This window comes from Sceloporus undulatus, chromosome 4 (assembly GCF_019175285.1).
Source record: "Sceloporus undulatus isolate JIND9_A2432 ecotype Alabama chromosome 4, SceUnd_v1.1, whole genome shotgun sequence".
NCBI lineage: Eukaryota > Metazoa > Chordata > Lepidosauria > Squamata > Phrynosomatidae > Sceloporus > Sceloporus undulatus.
The window spans coordinates 74,843,617-74,860,104 of NC_056525.1; the positions used below are offsets into that span (position 1 = coordinate 74,843,617).

General features: G+C 42.8%; 2 protein-coding genes across 2 annotated transcripts in view; both read right to left on the minus strand.

Moving 5' to 3' along the window:
- EIF2B3 (eukaryotic translation initiation factor 2B subunit gamma) overlaps nucleotides 1-16,488 on the minus strand; it is a 601,892-nt gene that overhangs the window by 360,074 nt on the left and 225,330 nt on the right. The window lies entirely within an intron of this gene.
- Nucleotides 8,937-16,488, minus strand: part of PTCH2 (patched 2) — a 78,913-nt gene continuing 71,361 nt past the window's right edge. Inside the window, exons 21-23 of the mRNA XM_042462825.1 lie at nucleotides 14,721-14,820; nucleotides 14,160-14,408; nucleotides 8,937-13,218 (exon numbers count right to left, since the gene is read on the minus strand). Of these exons, the coding sequence (XP_042318759.1) occupies nucleotides 12,805-13,218; nucleotides 14,160-14,408; nucleotides 14,721-14,820 (763 nt within the window). The 3' untranslated portion in view covers nucleotides 8,937-12,804. The remainder of the gene's footprint in view (nucleotides 13,219-14,159; nucleotides 14,409-14,720; nucleotides 14,821-16,488) is intronic.

Here is a 16,488-nt window from a genome sequence, read left to right on the forward strand (position 1 = left end):
AAGCTCGCGGTAGCGAGTAAACAAGAATAATAAGAATTTGCAATTTGACACCCTTTCATGACACCCTAGATTCCGTGCATACTAGGTGGTGTCACCTGGTGCAGTACTCATGTTCCTCCCCCTGACCTCCCTTTGCTACTGTACAGAATTGTTACTAACTTTTTTTGTACTAATGTAACTCAGTCTAATTCTTGTATATCACTGAAGTTATTAATCAAAATTATACCTTTAAATTACATGTCATATGCATAGCCTCAACGCACTTATCTACATAGTTTCTCTGTGTTTGAAGTGAAAACCTGGTAAAGGATGTTTTGAAATAAAAAAAGATAATTTATTTAAAAAATATTATTTAATATTTAAATTTTTTCTTAAAAAGATCAAACCCTGGGGTGTCTCTTTTTCATCCCACTGAGCCTCACCCAGCTCCCACATCTCTTAAGCGTTTTAATGGGACACAGGCAAATGCCACAGCCGATTTCTGGCAAAAGGAGATTTGAGGAACAAGCGTGTCACCGTCCCTTAGGGGGTCACCTGGTGCAGTCTGTACCCCTCCCTGCCCCCCTAGTGATGCCACTGCCTAGATCAGCTGCCTCAAGCCTGTTCCAGTCTACTTGATTGTTACTTCCATTTGTGGCTGGGATGGTGTCCTTGAAATTATCACTCCTTGGAGGCCCCCCAGAGTGTTCTTGTCCCCATTTTGAGGGGGTTCACAGTTTGCACACCTTTGTCATATGGTAGGGTTGTTGGAGATGCTCTGAAGTTGGGGCTGAGAAGCTGGGCCAGATGGCACAACTTGCCTCTTTAGTAAGGCCCAATAGTGGATTGTGATCTGGAGAGGTCCAATCTAGATCTACCAACAGGGAGGCCTTATCAGCCAACCAAAATGTAGATATACATGTCCTCTGCCTACAAAGGCCTCACAAGGATGAAGACATTGGATTGCAAAGGAAGTGTATTTGTTGTGATGCAATACATGTTAAATTTCTGGACCTGAGAATCTCCCAGTTGCCATTGGCCAGGAAGAGGAGTGCCAGCCTGCAAAGACATTGCCCCTCCCTACCATCTTAACCAGTGTTGCCCAAAACCTGAGGGATCCCCCGGAATGTTTACCAAAAATCCCTGGAATTCCCCAATAATTAATGGAATATTCAGTCAAAATCCTCAGAAAGAAATTAATTAATTCTCCCGGATTCCGGAGAATTCCCCAGATTTGCAACACTGATTTTAACTAAGAAAAGAAACAGAAAAATGCGGCCTATGATTAATATCTTCACTTTCTTCTCCTGTTTGGTTTGTAACACCTTGCCTGATGAAGAAGCCAGTGAAGCTTTGAAAGTTTGCAACATGTATATTGTGTATTTTGGTTGGCCAATAAAGGTATAACTGGTGGATTTTTGATAGATTTACTTGGGCAGGTCACGTCCTCACGCTCCGAGGATGGCATGGCAAACCTCTCTGAAGAAACTTGCCAAGAAACCCTATGATAGTTTGCCTTATGGTTGCCATAAGTCGGAAATGACTTTAAACCACACACAATGTCATAGCAGCCCTAATTGTGCAAGATAGCAGAGGAGGAGGTGGACATTTCCAAGTGTGTGAGAGTCATTCAGGTGGGAGATCTGTGGCAGAAGTTCCATGCCCTGGGGAGAAGTCCCAAAGGCACAAGTCTCACAATATACATATCAATGATCAATATGCAACTAGATCCTTTTAAATGGGCTGGGGAGGGGCATGAGAACAGACACATGGGTTTGCTTGTCAATCCAAATTCTCCGTGGGGACAATGTTTTCAGTGAAACCCAGACTGAAGACAGTAGTGAACTAAAGGGTATAACTTTTGTGTCAGATGTTGCAGGTTTAAAAACACAATGCTGCATATGTTTCCTGTTTTTCACACCTCCTCTGGAGGCTGGGGGTGCTTTTTGTCAGTGTACTTTCATCATCACTTTTACCTAGGCAGAGCAAGCAACACAAGGCAGGATCAGTTCCTAATACTAGGGATACAATAGGCCAGAGACCAAATATCTCAAATGTTTGTGCCTTGCACAGTTTGCCTGCTCTTACCTGTTGCTCTTTGGGTTAAATGTATTTGCAAGATCAGTGGTTCTGGAGTCTACTTTATACACTTGAACTGAAACAATAGGACCAGAACCAGCCTAAGACTGTCAAGAATGACTTCTTATAACAACATAAGATAGAGTTACCATACAACCTCCTTTTCTCGGATATGCCCTCTTTTTCAGAGCTAAAATTATAAAAATGTTTAAGTTAGGAAGATTTCTAGCATCAGTTATCACAGCTTATATGGTAGAGGTATAGAAAGTGAGAGTCATCATAGAAGACGAAAGCTTTCATGGCCAGTATCCATAGTTTTTTGTGGGTTTTTTGGCTATTTGGGCATGTTCTAGAAGAGTTTCTTCCTGACGTTTCACCAGCGAATAAACTCTTCTAGAACCCAAACTGCAACCCAGACCCTACTTATTTATTGCAAAGTGCCACGTCCCTCTGGCTTTCTAGTAAGAAACTCTGGCAAACTCTGTGCTAGGGCGACAGCATGTGTGCCCACAGAGAGGGCTTTAGATTCATCATCACTGATAGGGCTTTTAACAGCCCAACATAGAGTCTGGATCCTTACAGAGGTGCGGAGCAAATTATGGACCTTATCACACATCGGGGGGGGGGGGGGGTTGCAGCTCAGATCGGCAGTCACCCCTGTTCTAGCAATGCAAAGCGTGATGTTTTTCCACATCAGATCCAGAGTCACTCCTCTCTAGCAATGCGGATTGAGGTTAAAACGTCATGTTTTTCCACACCTGGTTGCCTTTATGTTGTCCTTCCGAAGTGAAGGGGAAGAGAAGTCAGTTTGATTCCAAGCAAGTCACGTGATGAGGAGTCAAGCAAAGGGGAGTGAGTGCACATTGTATTACCACACCAGAGCATACTGTGAGGGGTCAACGATTCGAACCAGCACCTTTGCATATGCTCAGTGGGGCTCTAGACACTGTCCTCCTTCCCTGCCCCCTCCTTAGCTGTCATCCTTCATCGGGGTCTAGGAGAAGGCAGGGGGTGATGGGATGGTTCACTGGGGGTTGCTGGGGCCAGGATCAGGATGCAGGAGCAGTCAGGGGATGATGGGATAGGTGGCTGGGGGTTGCTGGTGCCAGGATCAGGATACAGGAGCAGTTAGGGGATGATGGGATAGGTGGCGGGGGTTGCTGGGGCCAGGATCAGATACAGGAGCAGTTAGGGGATGATGGGATAGGTGGCTGGGGGTTGCTGGGGCCAGGATCAGGATGCAGGAGCAGTCAGGGGATGATGGGATAGGTCGCTGGGGGTCCCTGGGGCCAGGATCGGGATGCAGGAGCAGTCAGGGGATGATGGGTTAGCTCACTGGGGGTCCCTGGGGCCAGGATCGGGATGCAGGAGCAGACAGGGGATGATGGGATTGGTGGGAAGCTGAAGGAGGGGAGCAGATCAGGGTCTAGGAGAAGGCAGGGGATAATGGGATTGGTGGGAAGCTGAAGGAGGGGAGTAGATCAGGGTCTAGGAGAAGGCAGGGGACACAGGGGATGATGGGATCGGCTGGTTGGCAGAGAGGAGGAGATGGCATGAAGGAGGAGGAGGGGAATGACGGAGCAGGATGCAGGGGCCAAGGGGGGTGGCATCGGAGTGCTTTTCCACACCAGACCAAATTGCAGTGCAATCAAAGGCAGCCTGGAAGCGAATTCTCTGAAGCCACTTTTTTCCCATTTTTACCAAAATGAGGGGTGACTTCAGAAACGCTGCTGAAGCAATTCGCAATTGGCTCCCATAGAAATCAATGGCGTCTGATAAAACAGTCCCTTTATGAGGTGTAACCGCATCGTTGGAAGTGAGCTGGAACTGAGCTACAAAACCACCCAAAAGCTCCGTGTGATATACTCCTCTGTTTTTGATGGTGCAATGGGGTGGGAACCAAGTTGGTTACCCTGCCTGCTTGAAGCTGAATTGAGAAGCAGGCAGAAATAATAAAACCATGGTCAGAAGTAGCAAGAAAGAGACTCCCTTACCCTACTCTTACCAAAGTGCATTCTGCTTTTCCCCTCCCCTTGAGTAGAGCTGGGGACTGTGTGTGGGGGGGAGGGGGTTGAGACCTTTTACATGCTGTTGGACTGCAGTTTCCATCACCCATAAGGTGACTATCACAGAATCATAGAGTTGGAAGAGACCTCAGGGCCATCCAGTCCAACCCCATGACATCCAGGAATTCACAATCAAAGCACCCCTGACAGATGGCCATCCAGCTTCTGTTTAAAACCTCCAAAGAAGGAGACTCCACCTCACTCCAAGGGTATGTGTTCCATTGTTGAACAGTAGAAAACACTCCCTCAACTGTGGCTGATGGAAGTTGCAGTCCCAAATGCCCATGTTGCCCAGTCTGGACTTGGGAGCATCTACTGAATTTTCCGTCTCAATCACATCCAAGCATCTGCTAATCCAGCTGTTTCAGTTGCTCCCAAAGCAGTTTCCCTTGGTGAAACAGTTGTGCAGGCTCCTCATAGGACAAAGAAGTCACACTGGTTTTTGTGAGGAGTCTGCCCCTTATTGAGCCTCCAACTTCCCTTGCTTCATGTGAGAGCTCTGGTCTCTCCGTTTGTTTTTCTTCATTTGGTTTGTTGCTCCACTTGTGGAATCAGTTCAGCTGTGGTCCCTGTGGTTGCTGACAAGACACACACACAAAGCCACTGGGCTGTGCCCTGCTCTGTGCTGGCGTTCTGCACACACTAAGGAAAAATAAACACTGCCAGGCAGCTGCAATACAGCCATTGCTAAGATCGGATGTGAAGGGAAGAGAAGTTAATTATGCCAAGGCAGGCAACCACAAGCCCTTGGTGCTTGAGTTAAACTCTTGTGTTTAATTCTGAACTTAGGTTCCTCCAGGATGCTCTCAAAGTAATACAGAAAAAGCAGACATACAGGGGCCATTCACACTACATTTTAAACTGGTTTGCAAACAGATTTAAATTGGGGTCGTTCACACTTATGCTGGGTTTTCCTGAGGGTCATTCACATTTGCACTGAGTTTTCCTGACCTGAATTTGGGGGTCCCCAGTGCAAATCCCCCTTAACCTGGTTTTTTTTAAAAGTTCTTTTCAAAAGAACTGGGTTTTTTGCGGGAGCCACCAATGAGAACTTACAATCCCATTTGGAGCTTCACTCTTCCTCCTCTTTTCTCCTCCTCCTCCTCTCACCCACCTGCTACTGCTGATGTTCTCTTCCTCCTTCCTCCTCTTCATCTTGCCCTCATTGCGGCAACTGTTGTCCATCCTCTTCCTCTGTCCCCTGCACCTGGATCAGACTTCCTCCTCCTCATCTTTCCACCACACCTGCCTTGGATCTGCCTTCCTCCTCTTGCCCTCTTCCTCCTCCTCATCTGCCCCCGCTGCCCTGACTGCCAGGATAGAATCTTTCCATGGCATTTTACCACATTCCCAAGTGTGAACGGGAATTGGGATAAAATGCAATGGAGAGATTTGATCGTGACAAATCAATGCCATGGAGAGGTTCGATCATGACAAATCAATAAAATAACCCAGTTTCCACACCGGGTTATTTCTGAGAGTGAATGGGCCCCTTGACATTGTTCACAATCCCAACAAAGTCATATATATCCCCTTGAGCAATTGCTCTCTAATGCACACTCACATACAAATGTACAATTGAGGGTTTCAGGAACTGCGATCCTATACTCTTACCTGCGAACAAATCCAACTGAAAAATACTGTATGTAATAGGATTTACTTCTGAGTATAGGATTGTCCTGTACGTTGTTTGTATGTATGCGTATGTGTGTAGAGCGCCAGCATGGTGTAGTGGTTTGAGCATTGGCAGCCCACTGGATGACCTCAGTCAAGTCACACTTGGAAGAAGGCGATAACCAATTTGGAAGTTTTGGATTCAGTCTTTTAAAATATTTTTCCCACAATGCCTTCCTTACTATATGATTTTTAAATCCAGAGTCTACCCTGACCTTCTAATACCAAAGATAGGAGTGCCACCCAAATTTTAACTAATGTCCTTCTAGTTCTAGAAATTTCATATTATTTAATTTAATCCAGTCTTTTATCCATACTAAATATGATGTTTCAAAATACGTCTTCAGATCTGGCAACACTAATCCACTTCTGCCTCTATTGTCTGTCAGCAACTCCCACTTTATCCTGGGTTTTTTACTCAACCATATAAATTTAAGCAAATCTTTTTTCCATGTCCCAAAGGGTGCATTTGAACTGATAATTGATATCATCTGAAATAGATACATTAATTTGGGCAAAACACTCATTTTAATTGTAGCTACTCTACCCATTAAGGATAAATTAAGGCTCTTTCATCTATCTAGATCACTTATAATCTTGTCCCATACTCTAGTGTAATTATTTAAAAATAAGTGATAATTGTTTGCAGATATAATTATACCTAGGTATTTTATTTTCTTCACAATTTCAAAACCCGTTCTCCTTTTCAATTCTTCTTTCTCTTCTCATGTCATATTTTTGTTAATATTTTCATTTTCTCTGTTTATCTCAAATCCCACAATTTCCCCATATTCTGACATTTTCTATACTTTCCAATGGCTCCTCCAATATTTTGCCCATGTCATTGACTTTTTGAGTCTTACACTGCATCAGGGAAGCTGGTTACAGAGACAAGATTTTACAATGGGGGAAGTGGGTGGGAATCCAAGTACATGTCTATACTGCTTACCAGTGCACTTAAGCACTCCCGAAGTAGTTTACAATGTGTAAGCTAATTGCCTGCAACAATCTGGGTACTGATTTTAGCGACCTTGGAAGGATGCAAGCCTGAGTGGACCCACACTAAAAGCCACATTGACCTAAAATGTACGTCCTGTAAATTATGTCTCTTGAGCTCTACTTTTTCTTTTCCAGGATATTTACAAGCTAAGAGGAGGGGGAGTGAAAAGTAATTTGGATTTTTTTGCTCGATGTCAGAGAACACAGTATACGGTGAAGACTGAGGGGGTTGGGGTGGACACATGATGAACTTGGGTGGGACTTTTACCTTCCTTGTGTATTATCAAAGTCTTTGACAATATATTTATTAATTATTATTATATATTTTAAATAGTGTGAAGAGCCAAATAGGGGGCAGAATCCTACATCAGTTTATACTTAAGTACTTAACTAGGTAACTGTTTTGTATTAATAATAATTACTTAGTCACAATTTTAACACTATTGGCATGATTATAACTCACCCTCCCCCAACCTATTTTACTGGATGCCAACTGCTTGGTGAGAAGGAGGGCCATTCTGCTAACCATCACAGCACAGATGAATTATGTTTCCCTCTGATTTGGGGGGTTGGACCAGAAGAAGTTACTTGTAAGTATAAGCTGATATAGGATTCTGACCAACATCTTTACATATGTGAATATTTCCTGGAATGAAATATGCAAATTGCATTATGTTTTTGTTTGAGTGTGGTGATGTGGTACCCTATTTCTGCCATATTGTTATTGCATTTACTTTCTTTCCTGGAAACTCACTGCAGACTGGTCTGAGGAACACCACTTGGAGGAGCAGTGATCTACATAATTCTTTCAAGAAAGTACATTTTTCTTGGGCTTTCAAAATTTGGGCTTTCTGGGAGCAGTGTCGCATAGTGTAGTGGTTTGAGTGTTGGACATGAATTCTGGGACCAGTGTTTGAATCCCCACTTGGCCATGGGAACCCACTGGATGTGTTTGGGCAAGTCACACACTCAGACTTAGGAGGAAAGCAATGACAAACCTACTGTGAATATATATTGCCAGGATAGGACTGCCACAAATCATATCATAACTATATCAGTGCTTCTCAAGGTAGAGGTGATCTGATTGACCAGCAATTTTTTGTCCAATATGCCAAGGCCTATGACCATATTTAGGCCACATAATTACTGTGTTCATATTGATCCTGGAAACTTGCTGAAGAGTGGTAATCAGTGGTTTCTAGACTAGTACAGTTCCATGGATTACTACTCTGAGCAACGATGGTTGAAATGTGTTTAAGTGGTTAAGATGCTGACTCTGTTGACTGCAAGATCAGCAGGTTCGCAGTTTGAGACCCGGGTGCCGCATAGTGGGTTGTGTTCCCATCACTAGACCCAGCTTCTGCCAACCTAGCAGTTTGAAAGCATGCAAATGCAAGTAGATAAATAAATACCACTCTGGTGGTAAGGTTAACAGCGTTCTGTGCAGTCATGCTGGACACATGATCACAGAGTAGTCTCTGACAATGCTGGCTCTTCAGCTTAGTAACAGAGATGAGCACTGCCCCCTATGGCTGGACACAACTTGACAACTTTGTCAATGGCTAATACTTTTACCTTTACAGTTCCATGGACTCTGTGCAGCACTTGTCAAAATCTGATGTGATAGTGTACTAACAATGCAGAGTCAAGATTTCTAGCTTTCCCCTTTGTTCCTACAAACTGATCTGGGTAAAAACCAGCTCCAGATAATTTTGCAGTGTTCCAGAATATATATTTTTTGTGGTGCATAGGACATAATACTGTATGTCACAAATATAGAGACAGAGAAAGGATGGGGGGTGGTGAACATACCATTCACATTGGACTCCACTTTGGGAATAACAGGACAGTACTGGATACAACTCTGTCCAGGTACATTTCATGTTCTTGCACACATAACAAACTGGGGCTTATCACCAATACACACTTCCCTAAGATAAAGGCCTAGGATATAACTGGAAAAATATCAGAAATCTGTGGTGGGATTCCTTGACTATTTATATCTTAGCAAAAGGTAACTGAAAGAAAGGTTTTGATCAGGAATTGGAAACAACATGTATGTACATCATACATGCATCAAGTTAAGTGCGCTCCTATCTACAATACACTCTATAAGAACAGGACACAGGCACCAATAGATGATAGCTTTATATATAATATATATTTACTTTTAAAAATAAAACTTCCATTGCAAGACTAGAGGTCTGTACAAACTACAAAAATAAATCTTTTTTGATATAAATAATTTATATGGCATGACAACATTTCAGGTTAAAAGGTCTCCAGCACACCCACTACACAATCACAAGCATTCATACACACACAAATACACACATGGACACACAGTGTGTCCCCTTTCCACCATTTTCCCATGCTTTGCTGGTCCCAGACTTGGGGAGGGGTATGGGGAGCACCATTTCTATGATGAGTTTCCTAGAAGCACTTTGCCGATTTTAGTCAGTGGCTGGAATGAAGGAGCAAACAAATGCAGAAAAATGTCAACTGTTGCTAGATTCTGATTCTGACAGTAGTTTCTGGACTATTATAGTTCTGTGCTGGCCAAACTGAGCAAATTCAAATGGCCAAGTCAGGCCCTACAATGTGGCAAGTTTCTACAGGATTTTTTTCTGGTCCCCAGCAATCATGGGTCACTTTAAATGAACAGTATGACTTCGTTGTAGGTGGAGGCCCAGGCTTACTGAAGCTTTCACATTACAACCAGACTGTGAAAACCTCAGGAGAAACTCCCTTGGTAGCAAGAGACTAATAGGGAAGCCAATATGGTCTGGGGAATAAAATTACAGCAGTTATTGGGTACAGGGAATTCTTAAAAATAATAATAATCATAATAATCATAAAGTGCTGGGGGTTAGAGGGAAGAAAGTCATGGGGGAAACAACTCCAGAGTGAATCAGACTTGCTCTCTCACACAAGTAAACTGGTTGACTGTGGTGCCTTGGCCACTGTGTCCACAACTGTATTCTAAAACAGGTCACAATTTCACAGAAAGCCCTCAGAGGGAGACCCTCCAACCCAGCAAAGAACAATTAAAGGACAGTTGCAGTGCTTATTTTATCCAATTCTAAAGACAATGCTGTAAAGTGTTTACACAATGAAAACATCAGTACCACTGCAAAACTAGCAGTATCTAGCAGTTGGACAAAATCATGTTGAATAACATCTGCAGTTGGAAGGGGGCCTTCCTAAAGGCTAAATTCAAAAATTTGTAATTGAGACTGTTCTTTAGTCGAAAAGCAATTTTTATCCCGATCTTTACGTCTTTTTGTTAGAAGCCTGTGTAACATGTGTTGGGGGGGGTGTATACAACCCAAAGTGACAACAGCATCTCCCTCACTTATCTGTTTCTTCCAGTTACAGCCTGTTTCCTGTTTCACACAAGAAAATGGATTCACTTCCACAAAATGAGGAACAAAAACTACAGTCAGGAAAACCAGAGAGTGAGGATGGAAAACAACTGTCCTAATTTCAGATCATTGTCCCAAGTCTGGGGCACAGGGAATTGTGGTTTTCCCTGACAGATTTATAATTAAGGGTTCTTGGAATTTTACTGGCCCGCACTATTGCCTACATTGCCTATTCATTTGGCATAGCCTTGTCTGTAATAAAAACTGTAGCCATTTTAAAATATTACTTCTATTGCCTTGCAATCATCTTGCAGAAAACTAAAGCACTCCATTAGACCCAAAAGTAAACAGGTGAGTGAATGGCACTCTTTCTGTCTTTCTATCTGTCTTGCCTTTCCTTTTGATGATATATTAAAAAAAGAAAGGAAATGATAACTGACACTATTTTTAAAGGAAAAAAAAATCCTAGAAGCTCGGTCTGTTGGTCTGTCTGTCTATGGTATGAGCCATTTTCTTGTCTGAAAAGCAACACTTTAAATTGCATGCATAATTCCAATTTTTGTCCTAAACCAAAATGAAAAACCTGAAATGTTTAGTAAATCAATTTTGATTTGTTACACAGAAACCGCAAGTGTATCTGATAGAAATGGAACTTGTCCTTTAGTCCCCATCCTACTGCCAAGTGATTGTTCATTTCTAAATTTCTAACCAAAGAAGCTGAACCGGAAAAAGATCATTTAGAAACAGAAGCAGCAACCACAGCAATCATACTTTTGGTCAGGAAAATGAAATGTTTTGCCCAACTTTTGCTGCTCCCTTTGAACATTTTCTGCTCTAATGACTATATAGGGAATCTTTTTGACTGGGAGAGACTGCTGTCACCACAAAACCTTGCTGGATCAAATCAAGGGATAATTTCACACATGATATTTTTCCTACACAGAAATTATCTCTGCATAGGGAACAAGGAAAGTTTAGCATATCATCACTGGCGAACTGTGGCTTGAGAGCTTTGTACTACACCTATGCAGGCTGGGAAGGAAATTGTCTCAACATAGGAAAGCCCGTTGTGTGTTAAGATCACAAATGGTGTGTGTACTGTTGCTCCAATGAGAATACAGTGTGCCACCTATTACAGATTCCCTCAACAAGGGAAGTGAATGGTTGAATTTACCACCAGAATGCCCAGCCTTCCTACTGAAGTGTTATTATCTCTAGATACCTCACATTCCTATTTGAAACACTCCCTTCATAACCAAACAATACAAATATATTTTGTACTTAGGGGCTACCTTGGAGTGTAAAACATCTTGTGAGAAACACTTTTTAAAGTATGGAATCAAAAACACAGATAAATCCACACCTGTACAGGTTAGTTTTCCAGACATTACCACTCTGGCTGGGAGAATGGCATGGAATGCCCTGTTTGGAGGACTTCCAGGACCAATACATTTTTATGTACAAACTGTCTGTTCTGAACAATCCCCAAGTAGTCACCATTTGTCTTCTATTAATCATTAATTATGGCCCACTGACGTTCCTGGGAAATTATGATGCTGGGAATATAACTACTAGGAGGTACTTTAGAATTGCTTAGGGGACACTTGTGTGACAGGCTGATAAAAGAGGTAAGAAAGCTAAAAAGGAGGGCACGAAAGAAACTTTTGGGGCATGGGATAGAATAAGAAAATTAAGAACAGCCACATGGCAGATGCTGGCACATGAATTTGTGCTGGTGGAAGCAGGAGCAGAGCACAGCCTGTCCCACCCAGCTTGCATAGAACGTTAAGACACATGGTGCCCCTCCATTGCATGCTCCCTTCACTCCATGCTCCCAGGGGTTACCTTTTCCCATTACAACTTTTCCCTCGCAGTTCCCCTTAAAGGGATACCCCCACTTTCTTTTTAAATGAGGGAGCTGTGAACATAATAAAAATAATAATTATTATAATTATAAGGGGAAGGGTTTGTGACTCTTTTTATACAGCTTAAAATAATAATAATAATAATATAATATTAATATTAATAAAAATAAAAGAATAGCAGCACAATATGGGAGAACCTCCCCACATTTAAGTTGAGTCCTGCTCTCTCCACGGGAGGGTAAGTGATTGGGAAATTTTCATGCCCTGTCCTGATGCTGGCCATAAGATGCTTTACATAGCATATAGGAAACAGTCACTTTTGTTTTGCAGGTTTGATGGGCTGGAACGTTCCCTGTCTCTAGGTGAGTGGGGCCCAACACTCTGTGGGCCATCAATCCAATGTAAGGACACAAACTGCTGATGTTCTGAAGCCAGAAGCTCCAGCAACCAAGAAACTAGTAATCTATTTGGCAAATAAACCTTGAGAAAAGAAGGCATGGGAGAGTGGAGTACCAGGTGCTGAGAGATTCTCCCATCAACCTTTTCACTAAATGGTTACTGCAGAAGCTCATCTGGCCTCCTTGCTCGAGTTCTCAAAGGCACTGTCTACATCTACAGTTGGTCAGGCACAGTGGAAGAGCCTCCATGTATGCTTCACAGTCTAGGCTGTGTGTGTGTGTACCATCTGGGCCCCTCTCCCCACCTGGGATTCTGCACACATCCCATCCCTGAGGCGGGAGTTTTAGAGCCAGGGCCTTGGCCTGCCAAAGTGGAGAGTTAGTGTCTCTGGTTGAGGTCCTGCAGTTCGAAGCTGTCACAGAAATCTACACCGGACTCTTCAGGGCCATCAGATTCAAAGCCCTCATGTGTGTAGCCTCGACATGAGCCAGGCAGGGATGGATGCAAGGCCAGCATCACTGATGCAGTAGCTGTAACTGTGGCAAAAGTGCCACCAGGTCCAACAGGTGGTACTTTGGTGCCATGGGCAGTGGGGTTGGTCCAAGGGGGAATGGGAGCAGTCCGAACTATCCGGGGCCCTAGTCCGTGGTTGGCCTGCTCTTGCTGCTTTGAAGTCTCTTTAGCCTCTGTGCCAGAGGCAAGTATGTGACCTCCAGGGATTGTGGTTTGTGTCCAGTCTGGGCTGCACAATGATAGAGGTGATTCTAGGCTTGTTTTGCAGCTTTTCACCACCTGCCCAGGAAATAAAGAGACCAATGTAAATACACTGGGTATAAGAGGGAAGTGCACACTAACAAAACACATTTGGAAGGAAAAACACTTCACAGACCTTTGAAAAGGTGAGCATGAGCAAGCAAAGCAATATGAGAGACTATGATGTCCTGAGATTATAAAAAAAATAACACAAAATTTTAACTACTTGGGCAGTATTACTTCTAGCTCCTACAATTATTGATATGAGAATAAAACCTGGACTTGAATTTCACCAATATAAACTATAATACCATACTGTGCTCCAGCGAGACAGAAAAAAACCAAGAAACATATTCAGGAGGTAGCTATGTTGGCCATGAAGCAAAATGCATCCAAAATCCACAAAAGAGCAAAAGCTTTAGTGGCCAACTAAAGTGCAGAAAATACATCATGCAGGCTTTTGAAGCTTCACTGGCTTCTTAATCAGGTAAAGATGATAAAAATCATGCAGGAGAAGAAAAGTGACCATGTTGGAGTCACAGGCCTACATTTTGTTTCAGATGTTACATTTGTTAGTTAAGTTGGTCTAGAAAGGGATATCAATGCAGACACGTCGTGGGGGCAAAGGACAATAAAAGAAAGTAATAAAAAATCAATTCTGTTAGCAACAGAAGAGACAATTGTTACTTTTCTGTTGCTAATAGAGTTGACATTTTATTGAAAGTTGAAATAAAGGTATTGCGTCTTTGAGGGGGGAAAGCCCAAACCTCTTAATTTTTGCTGCCTTTACTGTACTATGGCATAAGTCTTTCACAAAGACTCTAGAAAGAGATTCTAAAAGGAGACACCCACTCCAATCTATTAAATACCCGCTCACAGTCCTACAGCAGAGTCAGAATCCAGAATATCTAATTCTTCCTCTTCTCCCACTTATGGAAAAACCAGAATTTTGGATCCTTAGACTCCTGGTGGGTACTTACAGTGATTTTGGGAAAGCTGGGGCTTTTGCTGGCCTTGACCAAGATGTGTGATTGTGTTGGTGGGATGATGTATGCGCTGCGATCATCTTCACCTATGTCTGAAGCACCAGTGCACTCTGAATAATATTCTGAGTCTGAAGAGTCACCAAAGGCCCTGCCATGCTGGTGAACATAAAAGCTGTGGTGGTTGATGGGCGGTGGGACAGGTGATGGTGTTGGGAGGCGGCTGCCATTATCTGCTGGTGTCACCTGTAGGATGATAGGTAAAATGCACACTGAGAGAAGGCAGTGTCACATAACGATTGTCCAGCCTTTGTGCTTTCAAATGCAATCCTCTCTATGTACACATGTAAAGGTGGAATACCTTGACAGTCGATAAAGAGAAAGTTATATTCCACTCACTCATTGATAAAAGGTTTTGCATAAGGCCTGGGTGAACACTGAGATACTTCCTTCCATTCAAATCTACAACAGAATTTGACAATGGGATGCAATAATTCTTCTACCCATATCTATGGCTATCTACCCAAGCATGCTGGAGAGAAATAGCAGTTCTCTTACCTCTGCAGGTGGCCCAATGATAGAAAGCAGGACTGGCAGCAGGACTAGGCCATTGAGCAGCCCCAGAATTGTCAGGATGGTGAGCACAGCAAAGAAATACCTGGCGTGAGAAGGAGGAGGTCAGTAACAGCCATATATGCAATCTGCATATAACAGGGCCTTTATCAGAACAGTTCAATATTGTGCCTCCTTTCTTTCCATCTCAGTAACTGAGACTAGTGTAGCTCTGTGGCCAGCATGAGAGGCAAGCACATTCATCCTGATGATGGCATATACCAGTGCAGTATGAGGAATGGTTGTGGATGTTCTCCTGAATATGAATACAGTTCCCTTCCACATGTCTAGATTCACTCTAAACACATACAGCTGGCCTTCCATATCCACAGATTCTGCATCCACTGATTCTCACACACACACACACACGTGTCCCTCCCTATTTGCGGACTTGGCATCTGTGGGTTTGATCCTTCAAGGACAGCAAGCCAGGGGGGACAAAATGGTGGTGGTGCCCATTATAATCATTGCGGACTTGAGTATTTGCATTTTTTCTGATTCGTGGGGTGTGTATGTCTGGAATGAATCCCTGATGAATCGGGAGGGACGACTGTATATTTTAAATTCCAAAAAGCAAACCTCAATTTTGCCATTTTACTACCCCACTTGGTTTCCAATTTCCACCTCTCAGACTTTCCCAAATGAGACAGACAGGTCAGCTGCCCACATTCATTTGTCATACTAGGATCTAGATGTAAGTTCTATTCCCAAGTCTCAGGTTAGTCTCACTCAACCCTCTCTCTGATGCACCACAGCCCCCTACAACCTACACTGCTATAGAGGAAGGCACCACATATGGAATAAATGGCCCACAGAATGTCTTCATCTCAGCCTCAAAAATTGCTACATAGAACAGGGGGCTTTTTGGTCCTGGGAGGTTATTTACATTACACAGTTATAGTAGTTTGTGCCATGGTTCCATCCAATGGAATCCTGGGATATATAATTTAGTGAGCTATTTGAAATTCTCTAGTGGGAAAGAAGCTGAGGTTTCTGGCAGAGAATTCTGAGCAGTGTATGAAAGGTCAAGTGCCAGGATTCCATAGGATCCAGCATGACACTGAAAAGTGGCATCACCCTGCTGTTATTGTTCAATATAGATACATCTGTTCCAGGACTGCTATGCATCTCATTAGATTTTGTCTTTAATTCCATTATACACTGGTGCCTCGGGATACGAAATGATCGGGTTACGAAATTTCCGGGATACGAAAAAGTTGGATTGGAAAAAACTGTTTCGGGTTACGAAATATTTTTCGGGTTACGAAATTCATTTCGGCGCGAAATTCAAATGCTGCAAAGTGCAGCTATAGGCTTTCCAGTGCTAACTGCAGCCAAAGCAATACTAAATGCCTAAGCAAAAAACACAAATAAAAAGCATTAGAATCTAGCATTCTTGTTCACCAACAATATATTCTAGATTTGAGTATACATTTTATGCTGTGATTAGAGTGGTCAAGAGTAACATTAATGAAAGCCACAAATTTCAAATATAATGCACTTAAAATCATGGGAATTTCCCAATTCATTTCGGCGCGAAATTCAAATGCTGCAAAGTGCAGCTATAGGCTTTCCAGTGCTAACGGAAAGCCTTTTCGTGTTACGAAATTTTCGGGTTACGAAAGGAATGGCGGAACGAATTAATTTCGTAACCCGAGGTAGCAGTGTATAATAATCTATTGTCTGATGTTATACTCTCCAAATTCTCAAAAGC